The sequence below is a fragment of the Nelumbo nucifera genome, chromosome 1, assembly GCF_055504915.1.
Source record: "Nelumbo nucifera cultivar China Antique chromosome 1, China Antique-T2T, whole genome shotgun sequence".
Taxonomy (NCBI): domain Eukaryota; kingdom Viridiplantae; phylum Streptophyta; class Magnoliopsida; order Proteales; family Nelumbonaceae; genus Nelumbo; species Nelumbo nucifera.
In genome coordinates this window covers 47,623,997-47,646,142 of record NC_142649.1, presented here as the reverse complement: position 1 = coordinate 47,646,142, position 22,146 = coordinate 47,623,997, and the positions used below count along the sequence as shown (strand labels likewise).

At 38.9% G+C, this 22,146-nt stretch overlaps 1 protein-coding gene and 1 non-coding gene across 2 annotated transcripts in view; both read right to left on the bottom strand.

Annotated features, from left to right (window-relative positions):
• LOC104590425 (Adaptin family protein) overlaps window positions 1–3,664 on the bottom strand; it is a 75,737-nt gene extending 72,073 nt beyond the window's left edge. The window contains exon 1 of the mRNA XM_010249092.3: window positions 2,443–3,664. Coding sequence (XP_010247394.1) covers window positions 2,443–3,009 — 567 coding nt within the window. The 5' untranslated portion in view covers window positions 3,010–3,664. The remainder of the gene's footprint in view (window positions 1–2,442) is intronic.
• An 8,351-nt stretch (window positions 3,665–12,015) lies between these two features.
• LOC148803215 (small nucleolar RNA R71) lies at window positions 12,016–12,122 on the bottom strand. Its single transcript, XR_016081602.1, has one exon. It is a non-coding gene; the product is annotated as a small nucleolar RNA R71 (small nucleolar RNA).
• Between the last annotated feature and the right edge of the window lie 10,024 nt (window positions 12,123–22,146).

Here is a 22,146-nt window from a genome sequence, read left to right as displayed (position 1 = left end):
CCTCAATCACATTACTTCAAGTAATTAATGTGATGTAAAACATATTACATTCCTGATTCTATGAGCCGCCTTTATGCCATGCCCCTTGAGGCAAGCCCAAACAAGGCCATGTTAGGGTCTTAAATTCTTAGTTCTCACACAAAAAATAATGATTTTATAATTTTAATTGCCTTTTAAGAAGATATTTTACTAGGATGAATGAATGAATAACATTAGCAAATAAGGGGTTCTCGGAGCTTTGGTCCCATCCACTAGGTTCAAAGAAAAGCAAAAAAAGCATAAAATTTTAAAAAGACACACACCTAGGCTAAGGCGCAAGGTGCACGCCTGCCTAAGCGCACCAGGCATGCACCTTATGAAAGTACTGCGCCTAGGACCTGGGCAAGGCGCCTAGCCTTTTAAATCACTGCACACACACATTTGAAGCCCTAGGGTCAAGACCAGCATCCCATCCATTTGAAGCCCAACAGAAGAAATAAATTTTCTAATTGCATTAAAACTAATAGGAAAAATTCGTTATTGGCATACCATATCAATATTGCTAGATAAGTTTACAAGTCTCTAGATTCTTATCTCTTGATAAAGAAAACATGGAACTTGTGCAATTATGCATGTACATGCAAGTGAGAAAGATATGGCCATGATTCTATAGTGGGTTCATGCATTTGGAGGAAGTATCGTTTATAGTGAAAGGTTAATGCTAAGGGAAAGGTGTATATGATGAGCTATAGAGTATAGAGTTAATAGTTGCCAAACCCTTTTCTATTGGACTTTTATGACATTGCTAAAAAGCTTGGAAAGTTCACACATTAGCCATCTTAGTTGGAATTAGTCAGATGCATTTTAGTATATATCATTTCATTTTTCAGTAAAACTGGAAGGAAAAAAAACAGTATGAAAAGTATTAGGCAAAATTTTATGATTGTTCATATGTGAGTTATATACATCCACCACTATACTTAGACAGACATCAGTAGATGATCCATGAACAACACAAATTAAGGACAAACACAGTGAACAAAACGAAATCTTGAAATGCATGTTGGTCATTTCTAACCAAAAATATACAATAATTTTCGAGTCCAACTACAGTGCATTTCAAAATTTTGAATGCACATTATATCAAAATTTCAACCAATCACATTAAAGACATCACATGATCTACTTAGTTTTCATTGGTTCACATTAAAGGCATCACATGGATTGTTTGTTTTTCATTAGTTCACATTTCACAAGGTGTACTTATCATTTAAAACTTTGAAAACATTAAAAATGTTATTATGAGGTGTTGCTTTATCATGATTCATTTATGTTTGATTTAGGGAAAATTCCTGATTAGTACCCTATACTTTGGGCTTAGTGCCACTTTGGTCCCCGAACTTTAAAATGCAACAATTCAATACCCAAACTTTCAAAACATGACAATCCAGTACCTGTTGTTAACTAGTTATTAACCAACCATTAAGTGGAATTTGAAAATGACACAAATGCCCGCCGAGTGTCATCTAATTTTCTTTATCAACCATCCAAACATTGACAAAAAATTAATAGTTTTAGATCCTTGCCTCTTCTATTCAAGAAAGTTGGGGTCACCAGAATGCCCACTCAAATGTGACCCCAACTTTCTTGAATGGAAAAGGCAATGATTTGGGACTGTTAATTTTTGTCAACGTTTAGATGGTTGATAAAGAAAATTAAAGAACACTTGAAGGGCACTTGTGTCTTTTTCAAATGCCACTTAACGACTGGTTAACAGCTAGTTAACGGCAGGTACTGGATTGTCACGTTTTAAAAGTTTGGGTACTGAATTGTCGCATTTTAAAGTTCGGGGACCAAAGTAGCACTAGGCCCAAAGTACAGGGTACTAATCGGGAATTTTCCCTTTGATTTATGATACAGCATTTTTTTTCTTTTTTGAGAAAAAGGATAATTTTCATTAAAAGAGAAGAATGATGTACACGAGAAGATGTACAAGAGGCCTACCAAACCAAAATCCAAAAAATGGAACCCTCCGAGAATTTATAGAGGTGTTGAGGAGTCACTATGCAAAAGATCAGCAATTTTCATAGAATGCACCATAGATTTTGCCTAAGTTCTCTTTAAATCACTTAAGAATAAAATCTAAAGTTGTCTCTATTGGTCCAGTCAATGCCCTAACATATCTCTGAAATGCCTTACCCCTATTAGAGAAGTCTCAAAATTTAACCAATAATTCCAAAGGAGTTAGGTAAATCCTTCAATCTATTTATTAGCCTTGAATTTCAGTTAAGTGATTGCTGCAAAGCATGGGAATCTTTTTATTAATATCATTGTAAGATAAATGCTCAAAAGAACCCTGTCCTTGAATTGCCATGAAGCAAAAGCAAAATGCATTCAATCACCTCAAAATAATAGTTTAATCTAAACAAAGGAACTATAATACTGCACCAGCACCAAAATTACCTTCCTAAAATTGGAAATGAGATGCGTAACAGATGAAGGAGAACGCTGATAAAATCTGTGAAGCGCCATGATAGCCTTCTTCCTCACCGCCTCCTTCTGGTGCCCGAGAAGCTCGACAACCTGCGGGAGAACCGCTGGAATAGTTTCCTCGTTGATCAACTTGCATACGGCCGTCAGTGCCGCGCAAACAACAAGATAATTATCCGACTTCAGATCCTTCTGAATTGTATTAACGATGAGAATAATAAGATCATGATCCTCATTGAGAAATAGCGTCACCGCCAAGTACCCGGTCCTCTTAAGCAGCAGAGAATCATCATGAGTCATCTTCACGGCATGGATGTATCCAAATGAAGCATCGTGACCCAACATTTCAACGTAAACAAGGCGAATGATATACTCCTTCATCTTCTTCTTCGGGATATCTGGCTCGTTGATTCGACGCTTCAACATCTCGATTTCGTTCAGGACGATCCGATCCTCTTCGGCCTTGGATCGGGCCTCACCGATCGACTTCACGAGATCCAGGAACTCCTTGGATTGACCCCATCCCCCCTGGGAGCCCATAGCGAGCTCCCTTCCGATTGTTCTCAACTGCTCCAGCCTGAATAATTAGGGTTCCTCACCAGCTGCAGCAGCGAACAACCGCATCGAAGAGTTCCAATTACCTTCGCCCTCTCCAATTGCAGAGCTTGATCCGATGCAAGCAATCAACAAGAGAAAATCCAGGCAACCAATCTAGAAAAAAATTGAGATGTGAAGGTTTTAAAATCCAGCACAGCTTCGAATTTGAGATTTTAGAGAGAGAGAGAGAGAGAATCGTGCAGATTTGTGCAGCGGCAAGTGTACTGTAAATGGGCGAATTATTGGAGCTCTATCGTTTCAATTGTTGTTTGATTCGAGGCATTTTACACGTGGGGTGCTCAGAAACTTCTTTCTTTGGTTTCGAAGTAAAGAAACAGAAGCGCTAGAGCCTTCTCAAGAGCTCGGAGAGCAAACGAGAGGAAGAAATATGAAAGATCAATGGCCGAAGTGACTGTCCTGTTCATTCATGATCCAAGCCAAGCAGGGGAAAGCGTGAATCGGGAGGTAAGAATTAGAAATGGGGAAGAGCTAAAGCTGCTGGAGCCTGGAGTAGGGCAGGTAACGGTTCGGATCTGGATCGGATCTTTTAGATCCGTATATGAAAGATTTAGCATTTGGGGCTAGGCCTTTCGGCTGGATCATTGCCATTGGTGTAAAGGGAGTGAATTTTATAGGAATCAGGTCATAGCGGAATTCGGATAAATCACATTTCAATTCCAATATCCGAATCTAAATCAGGTTTAACTAAATTAATTTGCTGAACCTAAATCAGATTTATTAAATTATTTTGCTCAATCTAAATCAGATTTAATTAAATTGTTTTGCTGTTAATGTACCAGTGCTTATCATACGTATTCAACATTTGAAGCTTTCTTAACATATTTATCAAGAAAAACTGCTGATATTAGAAAATAAGAAAATAATTCTAGCCAAGGTTCAAAATTTGATACCATCAGGCATATTGTATTGTATTGTCCGGGTTTAGCCCATTTTTATGGGTAGGCTTGTCTAAAGACTGACCCTGACCAATTTAAAAGAAAAAAACAAAATAGGATAGGATTTATAGCCCATTTGATATCTATGTTCATTTAAAGCCTGTATATTGATACTTTGAACCATGGTTCTAGCCTTTTCAATGCATAAAAAAATATGTATTAATATTTTAAACCTTTACTATATAAAAATGCTATAATCGAAAAATAAGAAAACTAAATGATATAAGTTTAATATCTAAACTTGAACAAAAATCGGATCAATCTAAGCCCACAAATGAAAATAATAGAAAGGATAGGATTTCGGGTCAACCCGCCCTACACTGAAATTGGAGCTTTGGGGCTCGCCTTTGTTTAGATTTTGCGCTATTAATTACGTATTAAATGATTAGACGTCAATAAATTAAGATTGATTAGATGGATGCCACTTGGAATGAGGTTATTTCCTTGTGGTTCATGGAATTGAAGTGGACAAGATAGAAATGAGGACATGTTAGATGGATTTGGATTTCTTATGGTTTTTGTCTTTTGTTCTGCTGTAGCAGCTGGAAATGACTCCACTTCTCAAATGAATAAATAGAATCTTCAGTGACAAATGTTGTTTTGTGTTAGATGAAATGGTGATAAATTATATTGTCTGATTCTTTTAAGCCAATAGGAAAATTCTCAGAATATATATCAAGAAACCACGATCACAGCGCAAATTTTCGACAAAGAGATGGGGAAAGAGAAAAAAAAAAACCGTCATTCAGATAAAATCAAGGGAACGGCCAAGACAATTGAGCATTAACAGAAAAACTGGAGTTAGTCTGAACTAAAATCAACTTGATCAGATTGAACAATTCAATAAGACTTTTTGAATTAAATTAGTGTAGATTTAATGGTCTAAAGTATTTATTGGATCGAATTAAACTTAATCATATAGACTGGATCAGATTGAATTAATATCAAATTGATTGACAGAAGATAAGAATATGGGTCAATTCAACCAGGATTGAATTGGAGCTGATTTAAATTAAAACCAATTTTAATAGATTAGAGACGGTCCAAACATTGAATTGGATTAGACGTGATTCATCTGAATTGAGCTCATATTGGACCAATGTCTTGTCTGATCCATTGATAACCTTACTTGTGAGCCCTCTTCAAACTGGCATGATTTGATTTACTTTGAGTGTTAGAGTGTACCCACCAAAAATACTTGCATAGAAAACCAAACATTCTTTTTTATATTTTCTATTCATACTCGATTGAGATTTTGGCATCAGCAAAAGAGTTATTTATCAAATCCATTGTTTTGAAAACTAAATCAAACCGGACAGTTACGAAAGAACCATTGAATTTATCAAAGAATCACTGACTCAGGCAGTCAAACCGTTAAATAAATTGACGTATGTAACCATCCATGGATCTTGTTTTTTTTATTTTTTTACAATTAAATAAAAATAAAAAAAAATACATTTGAGTTCCAAGTCGAATTTGGGCATATGGTTAGAGTTTTAGAAGCTAACGAAAGAGGGGAAAAGACAAACTCTTCTCTCTTTCGTTCTCACTTCTCACTTTTCAATTTTCAATGGCAACCTACCACGTCCAGGACTGGCGGTGAGTCCTCTTTCTCTTTCTTTAATATGATATGAATTAGCAATGAATATGTTAGAAAAAAACTGTTCATTATATTCTTCCTCTCAATGATTATGAACCAGCAATGGTGAGTGTCTTTCTCTCTCATCCTTCTTTTTTTTCTTTTTATTATTTTATCCCTCTCTCATTTTTCTCTATTACCCGAAATCACAACTTTTTGACAGCACAAAAATGTACTTTCTGAAAATGAATACCATTTGCAATGAAATGAGAATGACATCAGTTCCTTTCTCAACTGGACAATGGACATGTACAGCTGCCGTCTCCTCCCCTTCGTTTCTCAAACCTCTTTCTGATTGTATCCCCCCAATAGAAAGTATTATATGATCTTTATTCTAATCTGACCTAATATGCTAAATAAACATTTGCTTTAACCGTTTTGAGTCGTTTGACTTGAATGGTCAAACCGTTAATGGGTGGTCAAAGCGGTTCTGTTTTTCAAATCAGTTTTTAAAACCTTATTATACCAAATGCTACTTTAGATAATCTAAGAAATTTTTTTTATGGTGTAAGGCATGGTTTTCGAATTGCCATTGATCCGGACGATCAAATCATTCGGCCTGGGAACCGTTTAAGTAACTAGTTCCGTTTAAACCCTAAACCCAGTCCCTGGCAAAAAACTGTTGAACCGGTCAATCCAGACAGTCGAACTATTGACCTGTCAAATCCGTTCAATGGTTTTTGACTGTTTTTATTTTTAATTATTTTTATTTTTATTATCAGAACAGGCCATCCGTTCGAACGACTCCATTTCTGAATCATTTTTTAAAACCATGGTGTAAGGATACACTACCCTTCACGTACATGTAATAAGATACATGTCACAAACTAAGTGGAATTGCAGAAAATCTTAGACTCACTCGCAAGAGTAACATGCACAGAATATAGGATGGAGCATAACTTGGTTCCAACTAGGTTGTAGGTATTTCTGCTTTTTTATTCATGGTGGATCTTAAAGCCACCTAATTAAACATTCAAAAATTTGCATAAAAACTACGAGACATGTCATGACCTTTTCATCCACCATGAAGAAAAAGAAGTACCTAAAATTTACTTAAAAACTAGGGAAATTTTCCGATTGTATTTTGGTTTGAATGACAATTTGATCCCTGAACTTTAAAATGCAATAATACAGTATTCGGATTTTCAAAATGTGACAATCCGATACCCAAACTTTCAAAATTTGACAATCCAATACCTATCGTTAACTAGTTGGTTAATCAGTCATCAAGTGACATTTGAAGAATCAAAAATGTCCTTCAAATGTCATATAATTATCTTTATCAACCATCCAAACATTGACAAAAAACTGAACAGTCCCAAATCTTAGCCTCTTCTATTCAAAAAAATTAATTATTGTTTAAAAGAATCTAGAATTTGGGACTGATTATTTTATTGTCAATGTTTGGATGATTGATAAAGAGAATTAAATGACATTCTTAGAACATTTTTAACTTTTCAAATATCATTTTTAAAAGTTAGGGGCTGTCTAACCAGTATGCACACGGAATGAGAGATTGGAGTGGTTATGGGGCATATACACTTGATGGCTGTCATGAGGCGTTATTATTAGTCAAATAATCCCTAGCACTGTCATCAAGTGCAGCTCATCAGGATTCAAGTGTCATGCCATGTGGCCATGTGGCTGTGGGGCTATGATCACATTACTGACCAGTTCAGTCCAGCCTAAAACTTTCTATGTTGGGCCAAGGGTTTTCATTGAAGCCTAGGCCAGAAGGGACTGTAGCAGGTGGAATTGGCATTGGCTTGAGAAATAGGACCAATCCAATAAACACCCGTATGAATTACGGTAATTTAGACAACCCGGATCTGCATATCGCCTCATTGTGTGCAATAGGTTAGTAATCAGTCACTAGTGAGCATGTTAGTGTCGTCAATGATGGAACTGCTGGGCTATCATTTGTTTTTCTAAAATATACCTATTTTGCCCTTATGGCTATCGAATTAAATATAAATTTATTAGAATACCCTCTAAAACCTTGTACTTTTTCTTTTTTAAGAATTGAGAACTAAAAGCATTCTCTCTCTCTATTTTATGGAATAGAGCATCAATTTCCTGAAGAAACCTGTGGGGATATGACAACAATTTTGCAAATGGTATAAATGAATTAAACAAAAATCAGTTTATTTACTCTGGGAAAATTTTCTAACCTACAAACTTTTATCTAGCATCAACCATTAGTAAATTAATTTTGTCTTACATTGTGTTTTTTATGCATGCATCGATCAGATAGAGAATTAATTCCAAGATATAGGGTGATGCCAAATGTGATTATGTTTCTAAGAAACAAGAATCAAATGACTATGCCAAATACATCTAGCAATTCTCCATATGAAAATTGTTAGAATTCATTCTTTTCTGAAAGAATTATGAGAATAAGAATTTCCAGAATTGATGTCAAACAGGGCCTTAATCCTCCTTACCTCATTCTCTTCCACCTTACCTTGTCTATTGTAGACCTATGGCCTTTTTCCTAAACAAAATCAGTTCCAGAAAGTTTCAAACATGGTATTTCGATCTTTCGCCCCGAATTCCTTTCTCCATCTTCAAGCATACTACGTACGAGGAAAACCAAAGGTTTTATGCTAGGCTGCAAGTTCATAATCAAAGCCAAAGAAGTTAGTTGGGTACCTACGGCTAGACCCTCTCAACTGTAGAAACAAGGCCATATAAAAAATGTTCACCTAGGGACATTGCCTGAAGTGTGGGGCCAAGGGATTTTACTCTTCTATCAAGCCAGCTTCCAGCAATGCTCGTTTCGCTTCGATTGGGAGGCGTTGGATGAGAAATTGGTAATTAACATGGGTCAAAATGAAGATGACTCTCATTGTTTCTTAGCACCGGTTATATAATTCAATCACCCACTATTTGTTCAATTGCTAAGGATGAGTATGGATTTCATTATCCATGTGGAATTATGATACACTACCAGTCATCATAGAAGTATGGGTTTCATTATAATCTTGTGCGCATTGTCTCTTACTTCTATGATGCTCTCTTCAGTGTCTTCACTCTTATTTATAGTGGTAAGATCTCATTCAAGGTTTCATACTTCATTCAATACCTTAATTAACCTTTAAAATACCAATGCTAAGAATCAATGTTAGACATATTGGCCATGTTTGTTTTACTACCATGAACCTCATTCTTGAATTCTTTCTCATTCCAAAAAAGAATGAGCAAGAATGAATCATATGAAAGCAATTGGTTTCAAATCTAGTCTGATTCAGTGCAAGATTGATTTAGAAAGTTCAGTTTTCAAATTCATTGAGAAATTGATTCCTAAAAAGGTTAAAAAAAATTTTGAAAATTTGCCCAACCATCTAGCATGGTTCGTCCATCCATGTGATGGATTCTAATCCTTCCAACTGTCTAATTTGTTTATTTTATTTCATTATTTTTTATTTCATGTTAGGTTAAACTATTAATTAGATAAAAAAGTTTAGAGGTAATCTTAGTTAAGAGGTTGGATAATTGCAAGTAGGGTTAGAACTTTTTAAAGGGAAAATCTATGATAGCAAAAAGACATGGTATCAAAAGAGATTTAATCAAGCAAAACACCCACCATGAATTTTGATTAATACTACTTGATTGATTATCTCTTTCATGATACCAGTTGATTGGCTATGAGTCTATCCGATATCATGTTATTCCAGCATCATAGTTGAACCCCTTTTTAAAATACTTGAAATAGTATTGCATTATAGCATTTTGAACTACACTATTTGATCTCTTATGTCTTCATGGCTTTGAGTTGCCTAAACAAACGAGTTTGCTCTTTTGAATTCTCCTTGATTTTCTTAGAAACCTACATGGATATTTACCAAAATCAATGAATGATCGGGACTATATATGCAGTTGATTTTAATTTATTATTGACATATTTGTACATTCATTAGGCAAAAAAATGGTATAATGTAAGAATATTATGCAATGGTGATATGTGCACAATATACACATAATTTCTGAGGTTTTATGCATGGTTTTGATGCTGATTTGTGTACTTTCTTACCCCATTAATTTTAGGAAATTATTAAGGGGGATCAACTTAGGAGAAAAAGAGCATAAAACCAAGAAAAAAGAGCAACATTAGAAGCACTTCAGCCCAGCTGGAACAAGGGCCCAGCCGAGAGGTCAAAAGAGGGCTATTCGGCCCATTGAACCCATGCTTCAATCTTTAGGAGAGCTCAAAGAGAGAGCCCAGCCCCTATTTGGCTCAACAAGGAGGAGGCCCATTTGCAACTCAAGAGCAGCCTAGAGTGCAATCCAAGGAGCCTAAGGGCAACAAACTCTCTAGAAGTTTCAAAAGAGGGCTGAGGAGAAAACTATCTAAGGAGAGGATGAGGGAAAACTCCTCCTTGGCTGATTCAAACTCCTGGTGTGCAACTTCCTTGGGTGAAAACTGATTTGGATCGAATTCTTGGAGGGAGAAGAGAGAGAGGCTCACAAGAGAGAAGAAATGAGAAGATCCAAGAAACTTCAAGAGGAGAAGAAGCTGAATTCAAATTTGGGAGAAGAAGCCATTGGAGGAGATCAATCTAGGTTGTCTTCTTCCTTGAATTCTGCGCCATTGGTAAATGAAATCAGCTAGGGTTTCATGTTATTTTCTCCATTAATTCATCTTTCTTGCTATAATCGAAGCATATTTTTGTAATTTCAGATTTGTAATTAGTTTTCTAGGGCTATTCGAATGGATTAGATGCAATCTTGATGTTTCTTGATTAGGATTTTAATTGTAGAACAACTAGTCGAATTGATCTTGATTCTTGTAATGTCTAAATTGCTTGAGAAAGAATTTAGGCAATCTTAATTCTGTTTAGCCAAACTGTTCTTCTCTCTTGGAGTTTCTAGATTGCTTGAAAAAGAGTTTATAAATTCAGATTTGCTAATCAAGAACCGAATTGAGTATAAGGTTAGAGATAACTTGTACAATTCGGTTGGTGTTCATTCAATCTGAAATGATGCCCTAGAATTCTTGATCTTAATGCATGCATGAGGATTAGATTCTTGATAGAGATATAAGAATCACCACTCATGCATAGAATGAACATGCGCTTGAAAGAGGCTGTTCATTGCCTTGGGGTTTCACCAAACCAAGGCTAAATCCCAATCCAATCGAATGACACAGAGAACTAATTGCTGAACCAATTCTGTGCATACTTAGCTTGTCTTCTCAACTTGCATGTAAGGTTTGATCCAATATGTTAGAGATAGTTTGCTAGTTAGGAATTCAGTTTTAGGTTAGGTATACAATTCAGTTTATTAGATAATAGAAGGTTGATATATCACTAGTATTTGCTGCATAAGTCCTCGTGGGAAACGATGCTCTATTCATCACTCTATTACTTGAGCGGCTAGTGCACTTGCTAGTGTAGCAAATACGCATCAAGTTTTTGGCGCCACTGTCGGGGACTTATTGCAGCAATATTGGGAACTATTAGCCACTGTTAATATGATTTCTAACTTTGTACATTATAATTCAGATCTGTGTACATTAACCTACATTGCTGATTTAGGTGATTTTCTTTCTTCTTAGCGACTATCTCTATACTAGGTTGTTGTTCTTGTTTCGGTAGTGTGCAGTTTTCTTTATTTGATAGGTTACTTCTCTGATTTCAATCTTGTATAGTAGATTTCAGATCTATCTATATTAGCCTTCATCTTACTGATTGTTCTTTTTTTTTTTCTTGACGCTTTTCTTTTAGGTAGATTGTTGTTCTCTTTGTTTTGTAGATTGCTACTCTCTTAGTGTTTAACAACCCTCTTTCTTAGGTTGCTGATTGTTTGATAGGTTACATTTCTAATTGGTGTACATTAGTCTTTTTATTACTTTGACTTGTATAATTTATGACAAGCAGATCTGAAATGGAGGGAGTCCCTTACGATCCGGAGATTGAAAGAACCCTCTGCATCCGCCTTAGAGTTGCTAGACAGTTGAGAGATAAAACTGAAGAGATGGCCGAACCAAGAACTATGATGGACTATGCCAAACCAACCCTTACCGGGGCTGCTTCAAAAATTGTAAGACCAGCCATAGCTGCTAATAATTTTGAGATCAAACCAGCCATAATTCAGATGATACAAAACACGGTTTAGTTTTGTGGCATGGCTCATGAAGACCCGAATTCTCACATAACCAACTTCTTGGAGATTTGTGACACTTTCAAGCACAATGGGGTGAGTGATGATGTTGTTAGGTTCAGGTTATTCCCATTCTCATTGAAAGACAAAGCCAAGGCTTGGTTGAATTCTTTGTCGGCTGGATCTATAGCAACGTGGGATGAGATGGCTAGTCGATTCCTCTCTAAGTACTTTCCTCCATCCAAGATAGCAAAGATGAGAAATAACATCACCACTTTCTTTCAACAAGATGGAGAGTCTTTGTATGAGTCTTGGGAGCATTATAAGGAGTTGTTAAGGAAGGTCCCTCATCATGGACTTCCCATATGGCTGCAAGTGCAAACCTTCTACAATGGTCTAACCGAAGCCAACAAGTCCATCTTGGATGCGGCAGCCAGGGGTTCCATCAACAGTAAGACCCTTGAAGTTGCCCATGCACTCATAGAGGAGATGGCTGCAAACAACTATCAATAGCACTCAGAGAGAGTACAAGTTAGGAGGCAGCATGGTTTTCACAATGTGAACACATATACAGCCTTATCTACGCAAATAGGTGCTTCAACAAGAAGATAGATGAGATGCAGATGGCAGCCATGCATGTTCAGTCTATCACTTGTGAATGGTGTGGGGGAGGCCATATCAACATGGAATTCCAAGTTGGCAATCAGTTTATGCAGTCCACAGAACATGTAGACTTTATTGGCAACCTTCCAAGGCAGCAAGGTAGTCAATACCTGCGGGCCTTTAACCTTGTATGGAGGAACAACCCGAATCAGTCCTGGCCAAATCAGCATGTGTCGAAGCCTTTCCCCCAAAATTTCCATCAGCTAGAAAAGAAGACTAACCTAGAGGAGTTGATGACCAAGTTCATAGCAAGTGCTGAAACTAGATTTCAGAACCAAGTAGCATCCATAAAGAACTTGGAAAATCAGGTTGGGCAGTTGGTGCAAATGATTTCAATAAGAATACCGAGCACTCTACCAAGCAATACAGAAGTGAATCCAAGAGAACAAGCGCAGGCTATCACTTTAAGAATTGGCAAAGAGCTGTTGGAAGTAGAGAAGAAAGCAAGGGCTGAAAACAAGGCAGATGCAACCCTTGAAACCGAAAAGAAGAAGGAAGAGCAATCTGAACCGAAGAAGGAAAGAAACCAACAGCCACAAGTACCATTTCCGAATCAGTTGAAGCAACACAAATTGGAAAAAGAATTTGGTAAGTTTCTTGAAGTGTTTAAAAATTTACATATTAACATCCCTTTTGTTGATGCTTTAGCCCAGATGCCACACTATGCAAAGTTCTTAAAAGAGATATTGGCAAACAAAAGGAGATTGGGAGATGTGGCTACAGTCGCTCTCAATGAAGACTACTCGGCAATCCTTCTTAACAAGCTGCCCCAAAAGCTTAAAAATCCCGGGAGTTTCACTACCCCTTCTACTATAGGTAGTTTGAAAATTGAAAAGGCATCGTGTGATTTAGGAGCTAGCATAAATTTAATGCCATATTCGGTTATCAAAAAATTAGGATTGGGAGAACCCCAACCCACTAGAGTTGCATTGCAATTAGCTGATAGGTCCATCAAACATCCTAGGGGAATCATAGAAGATGTGCTTGTTAAAGTATATAAATTCATCTTTCCAGTTGATTTCATTGTATTAGACATGCAAGAGGATGTTGTTGTTCCTTTCATCCTAGGGAGACCTTTCCTATCTACGGGGAAGGTAATGATTGATGTCCAACAAGGACAACTCAGCCTTAGGATTCAAGATGAGGAAATAATTTTTAAAATGTCTAATGCTATGAAACATGCACCCTCTAGTGATGATTCTTGTTACATGGTCGATGCTATTGATTATGCAGTTGATGATTGCTTTCAAGTAAGCAGGTTGGCCGATCCTCTTAAACTTTGCCTACAGGAGGGAAGAGCTGCAAGGGAAGAATGTGAAGAGATTAAGAGCATGGCAGCATACCTGAATGCCAAGCCACAGTTCCAAGGGACATGATTTCTCAAGTTGGAAAGCTTGGATAGACTACCAATATCAACAAGCAAGCCTTCAACCCAAGAGCCACCCACCCTTGAACTGAAGCAACCCCCACCTCATTTGGAGTATGCTTTCTTAGACACATCATTAGCTCTACCGGTAATCATATCAGTAGCCTTGAGCCCGTTGCAAAAAAAAAAAAAAATTGTTAAGAGTTACGGGAACACAAAACAGCATTGGCTTGGAAGGTAGCCCGACATCAAGGGCATCAACCCATCGGTATGCATGCATAGAATTCTAATGGAAGATGGTAGCAAGCCCTCAGTTCAGCCCGAAAGACGCCTGAACCCGAACATGAAAGAGGTGGTAAAGGCTGGAGTCATTAAGCTCTTGGATGCCGTAATTATTTATCCTATCTCTGATAGTTCTTGGGTGAGCCCCGTGCAAGTAGTACCCAAGAAAGGTGGCATGACCGTTGTACCAAATGAAAGAAATGAACTCATCCCGACTAGAACCATCACCAGGTGGTGAGTATGCAATGACTATAGAAAGTTGAATGAAGCCACACGCAAGGATCACTTCCCTCTCCTGTTCATTGACCAAATGTTAGAGAGGCTGGCCGGGCATGAGTACTACTATTTCTTGGATGGGTATTCAAGTTACAATCAGATTCCAATTGCACCAGAAGACCAAGAAAAGACCACATTCACTTGCCCTTATAGTACCTTTGCTTATAGGAGAATGCTATTCAGGTTGTGTAATGCTCTAGCAACTTTTCAACGGTGTATGATGTCAATATTTTCTTATATGGTTGAAAAGTTCATGGAGGTTTTTATGGATGATTTCTCAGTTTTTGGCTCTTCATTTGATGTATGTTTGAACAATTTGGGGAAGGTGCTAAGGCGGTGCAAGGAGACACATCTAGTGCTGAATTGGGAGAAGTGCCATTTCATGGTGCAAGAAGGCATCGTGCTTGGGCACAAGATTTCATAGAGAGGTATTGAGGTTGACAGAGCCAAGGTGGAGACAATTGAGAAATTGCCACCACCAACATCAGTCTGAGCTGTGAGAAGCTTCTTGGGACATGCCGGGTTTTATAGAAGATTTATCAAGGACTTCTCCAAGATAGCCAAGCCATTGTCCACTTTTCTTTAGAAAGATGTGACCTTTGAATTCACAGCCGAATGCTTACAAGCATTCAACATCCTGAAGGACAAGCTGATTAATGTACCCATCATGATAGCACTGGATTAGACACTTCCGTTTGAGCTGATGTGTGATGCGAGTGATTCAACCGTAGGAGCTGTTCTAGGACAAAGAGTGAACAAACACTTTCAGCCGATTTACTATGCTAGCAGAACCTTAAGTGGAGCACAACTGAACTACACCACAACAGAAAAGGAACTACTAGCGGCAATTTTTGCTTTTGATAAATTTCGTTCATATTTGATTTTGTCCAAAATTATTGTGTACATAGATAACTCGACATTAAGGCACCTACTCACCAAGAAGGATGCAAAGCCGAGGCTGATTAGGTGGATCCTACTATTGCAAGAATTTGATATTGAGATCCGTGACAAGAAAGGTACCGAGAACCTAGCTGCTGATCATCTCTCCCGGTTAGATAATGTAGACTTAGAAGAGAAGACAATCAACACCATTCGAGAGGAGTTTCCAGATGAATAGTTATACTCCCTTCAGGTAAATTCATCACCTTAGTATGCTGATTTTGCAAATTACCTTGTTGGACATGTTATTCCTCCAAACATTTCATATCAGTAGAAGAAGAAATTATTCTCTGATGTGAGACACTATTTGTGGGAGGATCCATTCTTGTATAAGCTATGTGCAGATCAGATCATAAGAAGGTGTGTCACCAAGGAGATGGAGTCGATGCTCAGGTACTGTCATGATAGAGAAGCGGGTGGCCACTTCGGAGCCAACCGCACTGCAGCCAAGGTCTTGCAATTAGGTTTTTATTGGCCAACATTGTTCAAAGATGCTCATAGGTATGTGTCCGCATGTGATCAATGTCAGAGAGTAGGTAACATTTCTCGGCAGAATGAAATGCCCATCACTAATATCTTAATTTGTGAATTTTTTTATGTATGGGGTATAGACTTCATGAGACCCTTCCCGAATTCTTTTGGGAATAAGTACATCCTCGTTGCTATTGATTATGTGTCTAAATGGGTGAAAGCCATGGGTTTACCCACAAATGACTCTAGGAGGGTAGTACGTTTCCTGAAAAAGCTATTCACCCGATTTGGCACACCACGAGCTATAATTAGTGATAGGGGCACTCATTCTACAACACCCAGTTTGAGCGGTTGATATAGAAATATGGTGTTACACACAAATTGGCTACCCCATATCACCCTCAAACCAGTGGCCAAGTCGAATTAGCTAATAGAGAGCTCAAAAGAGTTTTGGAGAAGACAATAGACTTTGCTAGGAAAGACTGGGCAATCAGGTTAGATAATGCATTATGGGCATACAAAACTGCATATAAAACACCCATCGGCATGTCTCCCTATAGTTTAGTTTTTGGAAAAGCACGTCATTTACCTGTTGAATTGGAACATAAGGCATATTGGGCACTAAAGTTCTTAAATTTTGATTCACGGGCCATAGGAGCTGAGAGGCGGCTGCAACTGAATGAGTTGGATGAATTCAGACTTGCCGCCTATGAGAATGCCAAGGTTACAAGGAGAGAATTAGACGATGGCATGACAGGAACTTGTTGAGACGTGACTTTCATGTAGGCCAACAAGTGTTACTGTATAATTCCCGTCTCTAGTTGTTCCCGTGCAAGCTGAAATCCAGATGGTCGGGGCCTTTCACCATCACACAGGTTTTCCCTCATGGGGCCGTAAAGGTCACCCACCCGGCACAAGGCACATTTAAGGTGAATGGTTAGCGCCTCAAGCCATATATAGTGGGAGGAACTTTACCTACTCCATCCACCGTATACTTAGAGGACTGGTGACCTCACTAGACTGTCGAGTTTTGGATGAGCTGTCAAAACTTTCTTGATTGTTTTTGGCTTTTCTTATTCTGAGCATTTGAGTTTTTTTTTTTTTCAGATGTTAAATTGGTTGGGTTCCCATCTCTCTCTCTAGTTTTATGTGATTCTTAGCAGCTAGAGGCTTCTCATCAAAAGAGCTATTGCAGAATTCAGAATGATCTTTAGGGAAATCCTCTAAACCCTTCTCACTACATGATATTAATCTTCATGCACTTATACTCATTGTTGGATTCCTCTTTACTCTCTAACACTAGGAACATTGAGGACAATGTTCATCTTAAGTGTGGGGGAGTTAGGCTGCAGCCTTGCACTTCAATCATCCCAACACATACATGCATGCATTGACAGACCGAATAGACTGAAATTTCCTCCAAATGATTGTTGTTTATTAGGTGAGTTCCAAGAGGGAATACAATGAGTTGAGGGAAATCAATGTGAATATCAGAGTTTATTCTTGTGAATGATCCAAACTTATCACAATTCATGAGGTTAAGGAAGCTGAATATGACTTTCAGCATGACCAGCCCTAGCTACCTTCATGTGTACAATGCACTTGATAGAATAATTGATAATCATTCGACCTAGTTCACATCTGAACTGTTAATGCATGGGGTTAAACAATTGCAAAAGAGAAAAATAAAGGGACAAAGTCCAAATGACTCCGCTGTCATGAACTGAATAGTAAAACTAGCGGTTTGTGATATGTATCAAGCCTATGACCAGTGTGAGATGGAGCATAAAATGCGCTCACACCAAAAAAAGGGGAAAGAAAAAAATTTTAGTGACGGCTAAGGTTCAAAGGGACAAAATGTGGTTGAACACTCATTTAAGTGCCGTGACAGATTTGGAACTAAGCTCAAAGTAATGGTTAATTTTAGAGGTCAAGGTGTTGATTTACATATTGAATGGAAGTGAATGTTAGAGCATGAAGGATTTCATATTCTCCCCTTCCTTGGCTCTTATGTATGTGATAAGAATGGTAGTTCATAGGAATGAATCAGAATACTTTACACAAGTTTCCCGACCACTCAATGCATTCTCATCCAAAAGTTCACCCGGTAAATGATAATAATAAGGGGGGGGGGGGATGATCAGTTTTTGGCTGATGTCTTTGCTAGAGGACAAGCAAAAGCTTAAGTGCGGGGGTGTTTGTTTGATGTGTGTACAATATACACATAATTTCTTAGGTTTTATGCATGATTTTTATGCTGATTTGTGTACTTTTTTACCCCAATTTAGCTTAATTTCAGGAAATTATCAAGGGGGATTAGCTTAGGAGAAAAAGAGCATAAAACCAAGAAAAAAGAGCTACATTAGAAGCACTTCAGCCTAGCTGGAACAAGGGCCCAACCGAGAGGTCAAAAGAGGGCTATTCGGCCCATTGAGCCCATGCTGCAATCTTTGGGAGAGCCCAAAGAGAGAGACCAGCCGCAGCCCTCCAAGGGAGCCTATTCGGCCCAGCAAGGAGGAGGCCCATTCGTAGCTCAAGAGCAGCCCAGAGTGTAGCCCAAGGAGCCTAAGGGCAGCAAACTCTTTAGAAGTTTCAAAAGAGGGCTGAGGAGAAAACTATATAAGGAGAGGAGAAGGAGGGAAAACTCTTCCTTGGCTAATTCAAACTCTTGGTGTGCAACTACCTTGGGTGAAAACTGATTTGGTTCGAATTCTTGGAGGGAGAAGAGAGAGAGGCTTGCAAGAGAGAAGAAAGGAGAAGAGCCAAGAAACTTCAAGAGGAGAAGAAGCTGAATTCAAATTTGGGAGAAGAAGCCATTGGAGGAGCTCAATCTAAGTTGTCTTCTTCCTTGAATTCTGCACCATTGGTAAATGAAATCAACTAGGGTTTCATGTTATTTTCTCCATTAATTCATCTTTCTTGCTATAATCGAAGTATATTTTTGTAATTTCAAATTTATAATTAGTTTTCTAGGGTTATTCGAATGGATTAGATGCAATCTTGATGTTTCTTGATTAGGATTTTAATTGTAGAACAGCTAGCCGAATTGATCTTGATTCTTGTAGTGTCTAAATTGCTTACAAAAGAATTTAGGCAATCTTAATTCTGTTTGGCCGAACTGTTCTTCTTTCTTGGAGTTTCTAGATTGCTTGAGAAAGAGTTTATAAATTCAGATTTGCTAATCAAGAACCGAATTGAGTACAAGGTTAGAGATAACTTGTACAATTCGGTTGGTGTTCATTCAATCTGAAATGATGCCCTAGAATTCTTGATCTTAATGCATGCATGAGGATTAGATTCTTGATAGAGATATAAGAATCACCACTCATGCATAGAATGAACATGCGCTTGAGAGAGGCTGTTCATTGCCTTGGGGTTTCACCAAACCAAGGCTAAATCCCAATCCAATCGAATGACACAGAGAACTAATTGCTGAACCAATTCTGTGCATACTTAGCTTGTCTTCTCAACTTGCATGTAAGGTTTGATCCAATATGTTAGAGATAGTTCGCTAGTTAGGAATTCAGTTTTAGGTTAGATATACAATTCGGTTTATTAGATAATAGAAGGTTGATATATCACTAGTATTTGCTGCATAAGTCCTCGTGGGAAACGATGCTCTATTCTCACCCACTTGGAAAGGTATGCGCACAAGTACTCAGAGGCTCTATCATTCTCTTAGAGAACTCTCAAACACTTTTCTAACTTAAGCATCGGAGTGTCATCCCCGGGTAAAGGACACCCGGGCACTCTCACATTCTTCTCTTTGTAGCATATATCAGCTCGGTCATCTGAACATTAGCTCGATCACAAATCAGCTCGACCCAGACTAGTAGACATCTAAGTCGGAGTCCGAGCCATCAGCTATGAGGGAGCTACCAAATTGCATGACATTAATTGGCATCGTCTGTGGAAACTACAACAAAATCTAAGTTCTTTCTCTTATCCTTTTTTGAAAACTGGGTAATGGCATCCTCAAGCAGTTAGCTCGCCAATAACAACAACAATGGCCAGATCGCCACTGTTACCATTGGCAAAATCGATGTTCCCTTGCACTCAACTTGAGTGCCAGAGAATGTGAATGCGCCTCACCTATGGTCGAGCCCATAACCGCCCCTGTAGTGGTTGTTGCACACTTGTTCTATGATCTAGTGCAATATGTACAAGGGATGAGTAAGCAACTTAAGTCCTGGGAAAGTAATTTTGCCTGTATGGCGGGGGGGGGGGGGGGGGGGGGGGGGGGGGGGGGGGGGGGCAACAACACCAACATCAACAGGTGCCACCTGGGCAGGTACCTCAGCACAATCAGTAGGTACGTCTTCAGCAGATACCCCAGAAGAATGCCGGTCTAAATCAGGTCGGCCATGTCGACCCGACCCTACCCTGGATCCGTAGCTTGACCCAGGTTTCCAACCAGGTACCAGGGAATACCAACAACCAGCCCCATGTCAACAACGTGGCCCTAAATAATCACCAACTCCCAGTGGAAAGCCGAGCTACGACCCCCATTGGGACAGACGTCTCTAGCTCGTCCAAATGAACTATGAAGAGGCGCAAGAGACGTGCACACCGACTGGGAATAAAAGCCAGCTCACTCCAGCAGGAAGCATAACTTAGAAGAAGGAGGATAGTAAGGCGACAAGCAGGATAGATGCCCTATTTGAGCAATCGCGCTTGACTCAGGAATCGCAATTGGCACAAAAAATTCTCCAAGCTCCAAGGCCAAAGAACTTTAGGGCGCCTGCTCTTGAATCTACTAAGGCAAGACAAATCCAATTGAACATGCTGACAACTTTCAAGCCCTCATGTTGCTTTATGGGGCAAATGATGCGAGAATGTGCATCGCTTTCCCAACAACTTTAAAAGAAGAGGCTTGGCTCTAGTACTCAAGGCTGGCTCCCAGTATCATAAAAAACTAGGACCAATTCACCCATAAGTTCATCAACCAGTTCGCCACCATCAAGAGACATTCCAAATCAGCCGCTTGTTTGCTAAATGTGATTAAAAAATCTAATGAAACTCTTAGAAACTACATTAAAAGGTTTAATATGGAGCACCTTCAGATTCCGGACTTGGACCTAGCTATGCAGCTCACCGTAGCCAAAAATGGCATACGGCACCCCAAGCTATGCTGAGAGATCTCCAGCCTACTGATGTACCCTTAATAGGTTTTAGCGGGAAAGTGGTTCGATCAGTTGGCAGGGTGAGGGTTCTAGTCGAGGCGGGCTCGCCTCCTAATATAGCCCTGTTTGATTTATGATTTCTTAGTCGTCACCACCACCTCACCATACAATGCTATACTGGGCTGACCTATTCTACACAAACTTTGGGCAGTAGTGTCAACCTACCACCTAGCGGTCAAGTTCCTTGTAGAAACAGACATCGAGGTAATGTGAGGTGACCAATTGGAATATCGAAAGTGCTATGTAGCTACTTTAAAGGCAAAGGGCAATATTGCCATCGACATCAACTTGGAACCACCTCCTGAAAATATAGACGAGTGAGCTCAACCTATAGAGCAGACCATCTTGGTTCCTGTTTCAAAGACCAAGCCAAAAAAAAAAACATTGCAGAAAGGAGCTCACCTGACAAAGCCAATATGCTCCAACCCGGTAAGTTTCCTACTTAATAATTTAGATGTGTTTGCCTGGTCAGCTGCAGAAATGCCCGACATAGACCCAAAAATCATAACTCATAAGCTAAATGCTGACCCTACAATTAGACCAATCTGGCAGAGGAAAAGGAACCTCACCCCAGAAAGATGGCAAGTAGTAGATTCAGAGGTGGGGAAGCTACTGGCTGTGGACATTGTGAGAGAAGTCCAGTATCCGAGTTGGATAGAAAATCCAGTGCAAGTAAAAAAAGGCTAATGGCAAGTGGCGCATGTGCATCAATTACACAGACCTGAACCGAGCTTGCCCCAAAGATAGCTTTCCGCTTCCCCGAATAGACCGTCTGGTAGACATGACCTTAAGGTACGAGCTATTGAGTTTCATGGATGCATACTTCGGCTACAACCAAATTTTAATGGACCTAGCAGACGAAGAGAAAATAGTCTTTGTGACCGAAACTGGCTTCTATTGTTACAAAGTCATGCCTTTTGGTTTGAAAAATGCTGGAGCGACCTTCTAGTGGCTTGTAAACAATGTATTTTCAGATTTGATTGGAAATAAAATTGAATGTTACATTGATTATATGGTTGTCCAAACTCAGCTTTCACATGTTTTAATTGCCGACCTCAACTTATCTTTTACTGTTTTAAGAAAATTTAGTTTAAAGCTCAACCCTAACTAGTGCGCTTTTAGTGTAACCTCGGGTAAGTTCCTCGGGTACATCGTCAGCCAACGTGGAATTGAGGACAACCTAGAAAAAGTCTAGGCAATCCT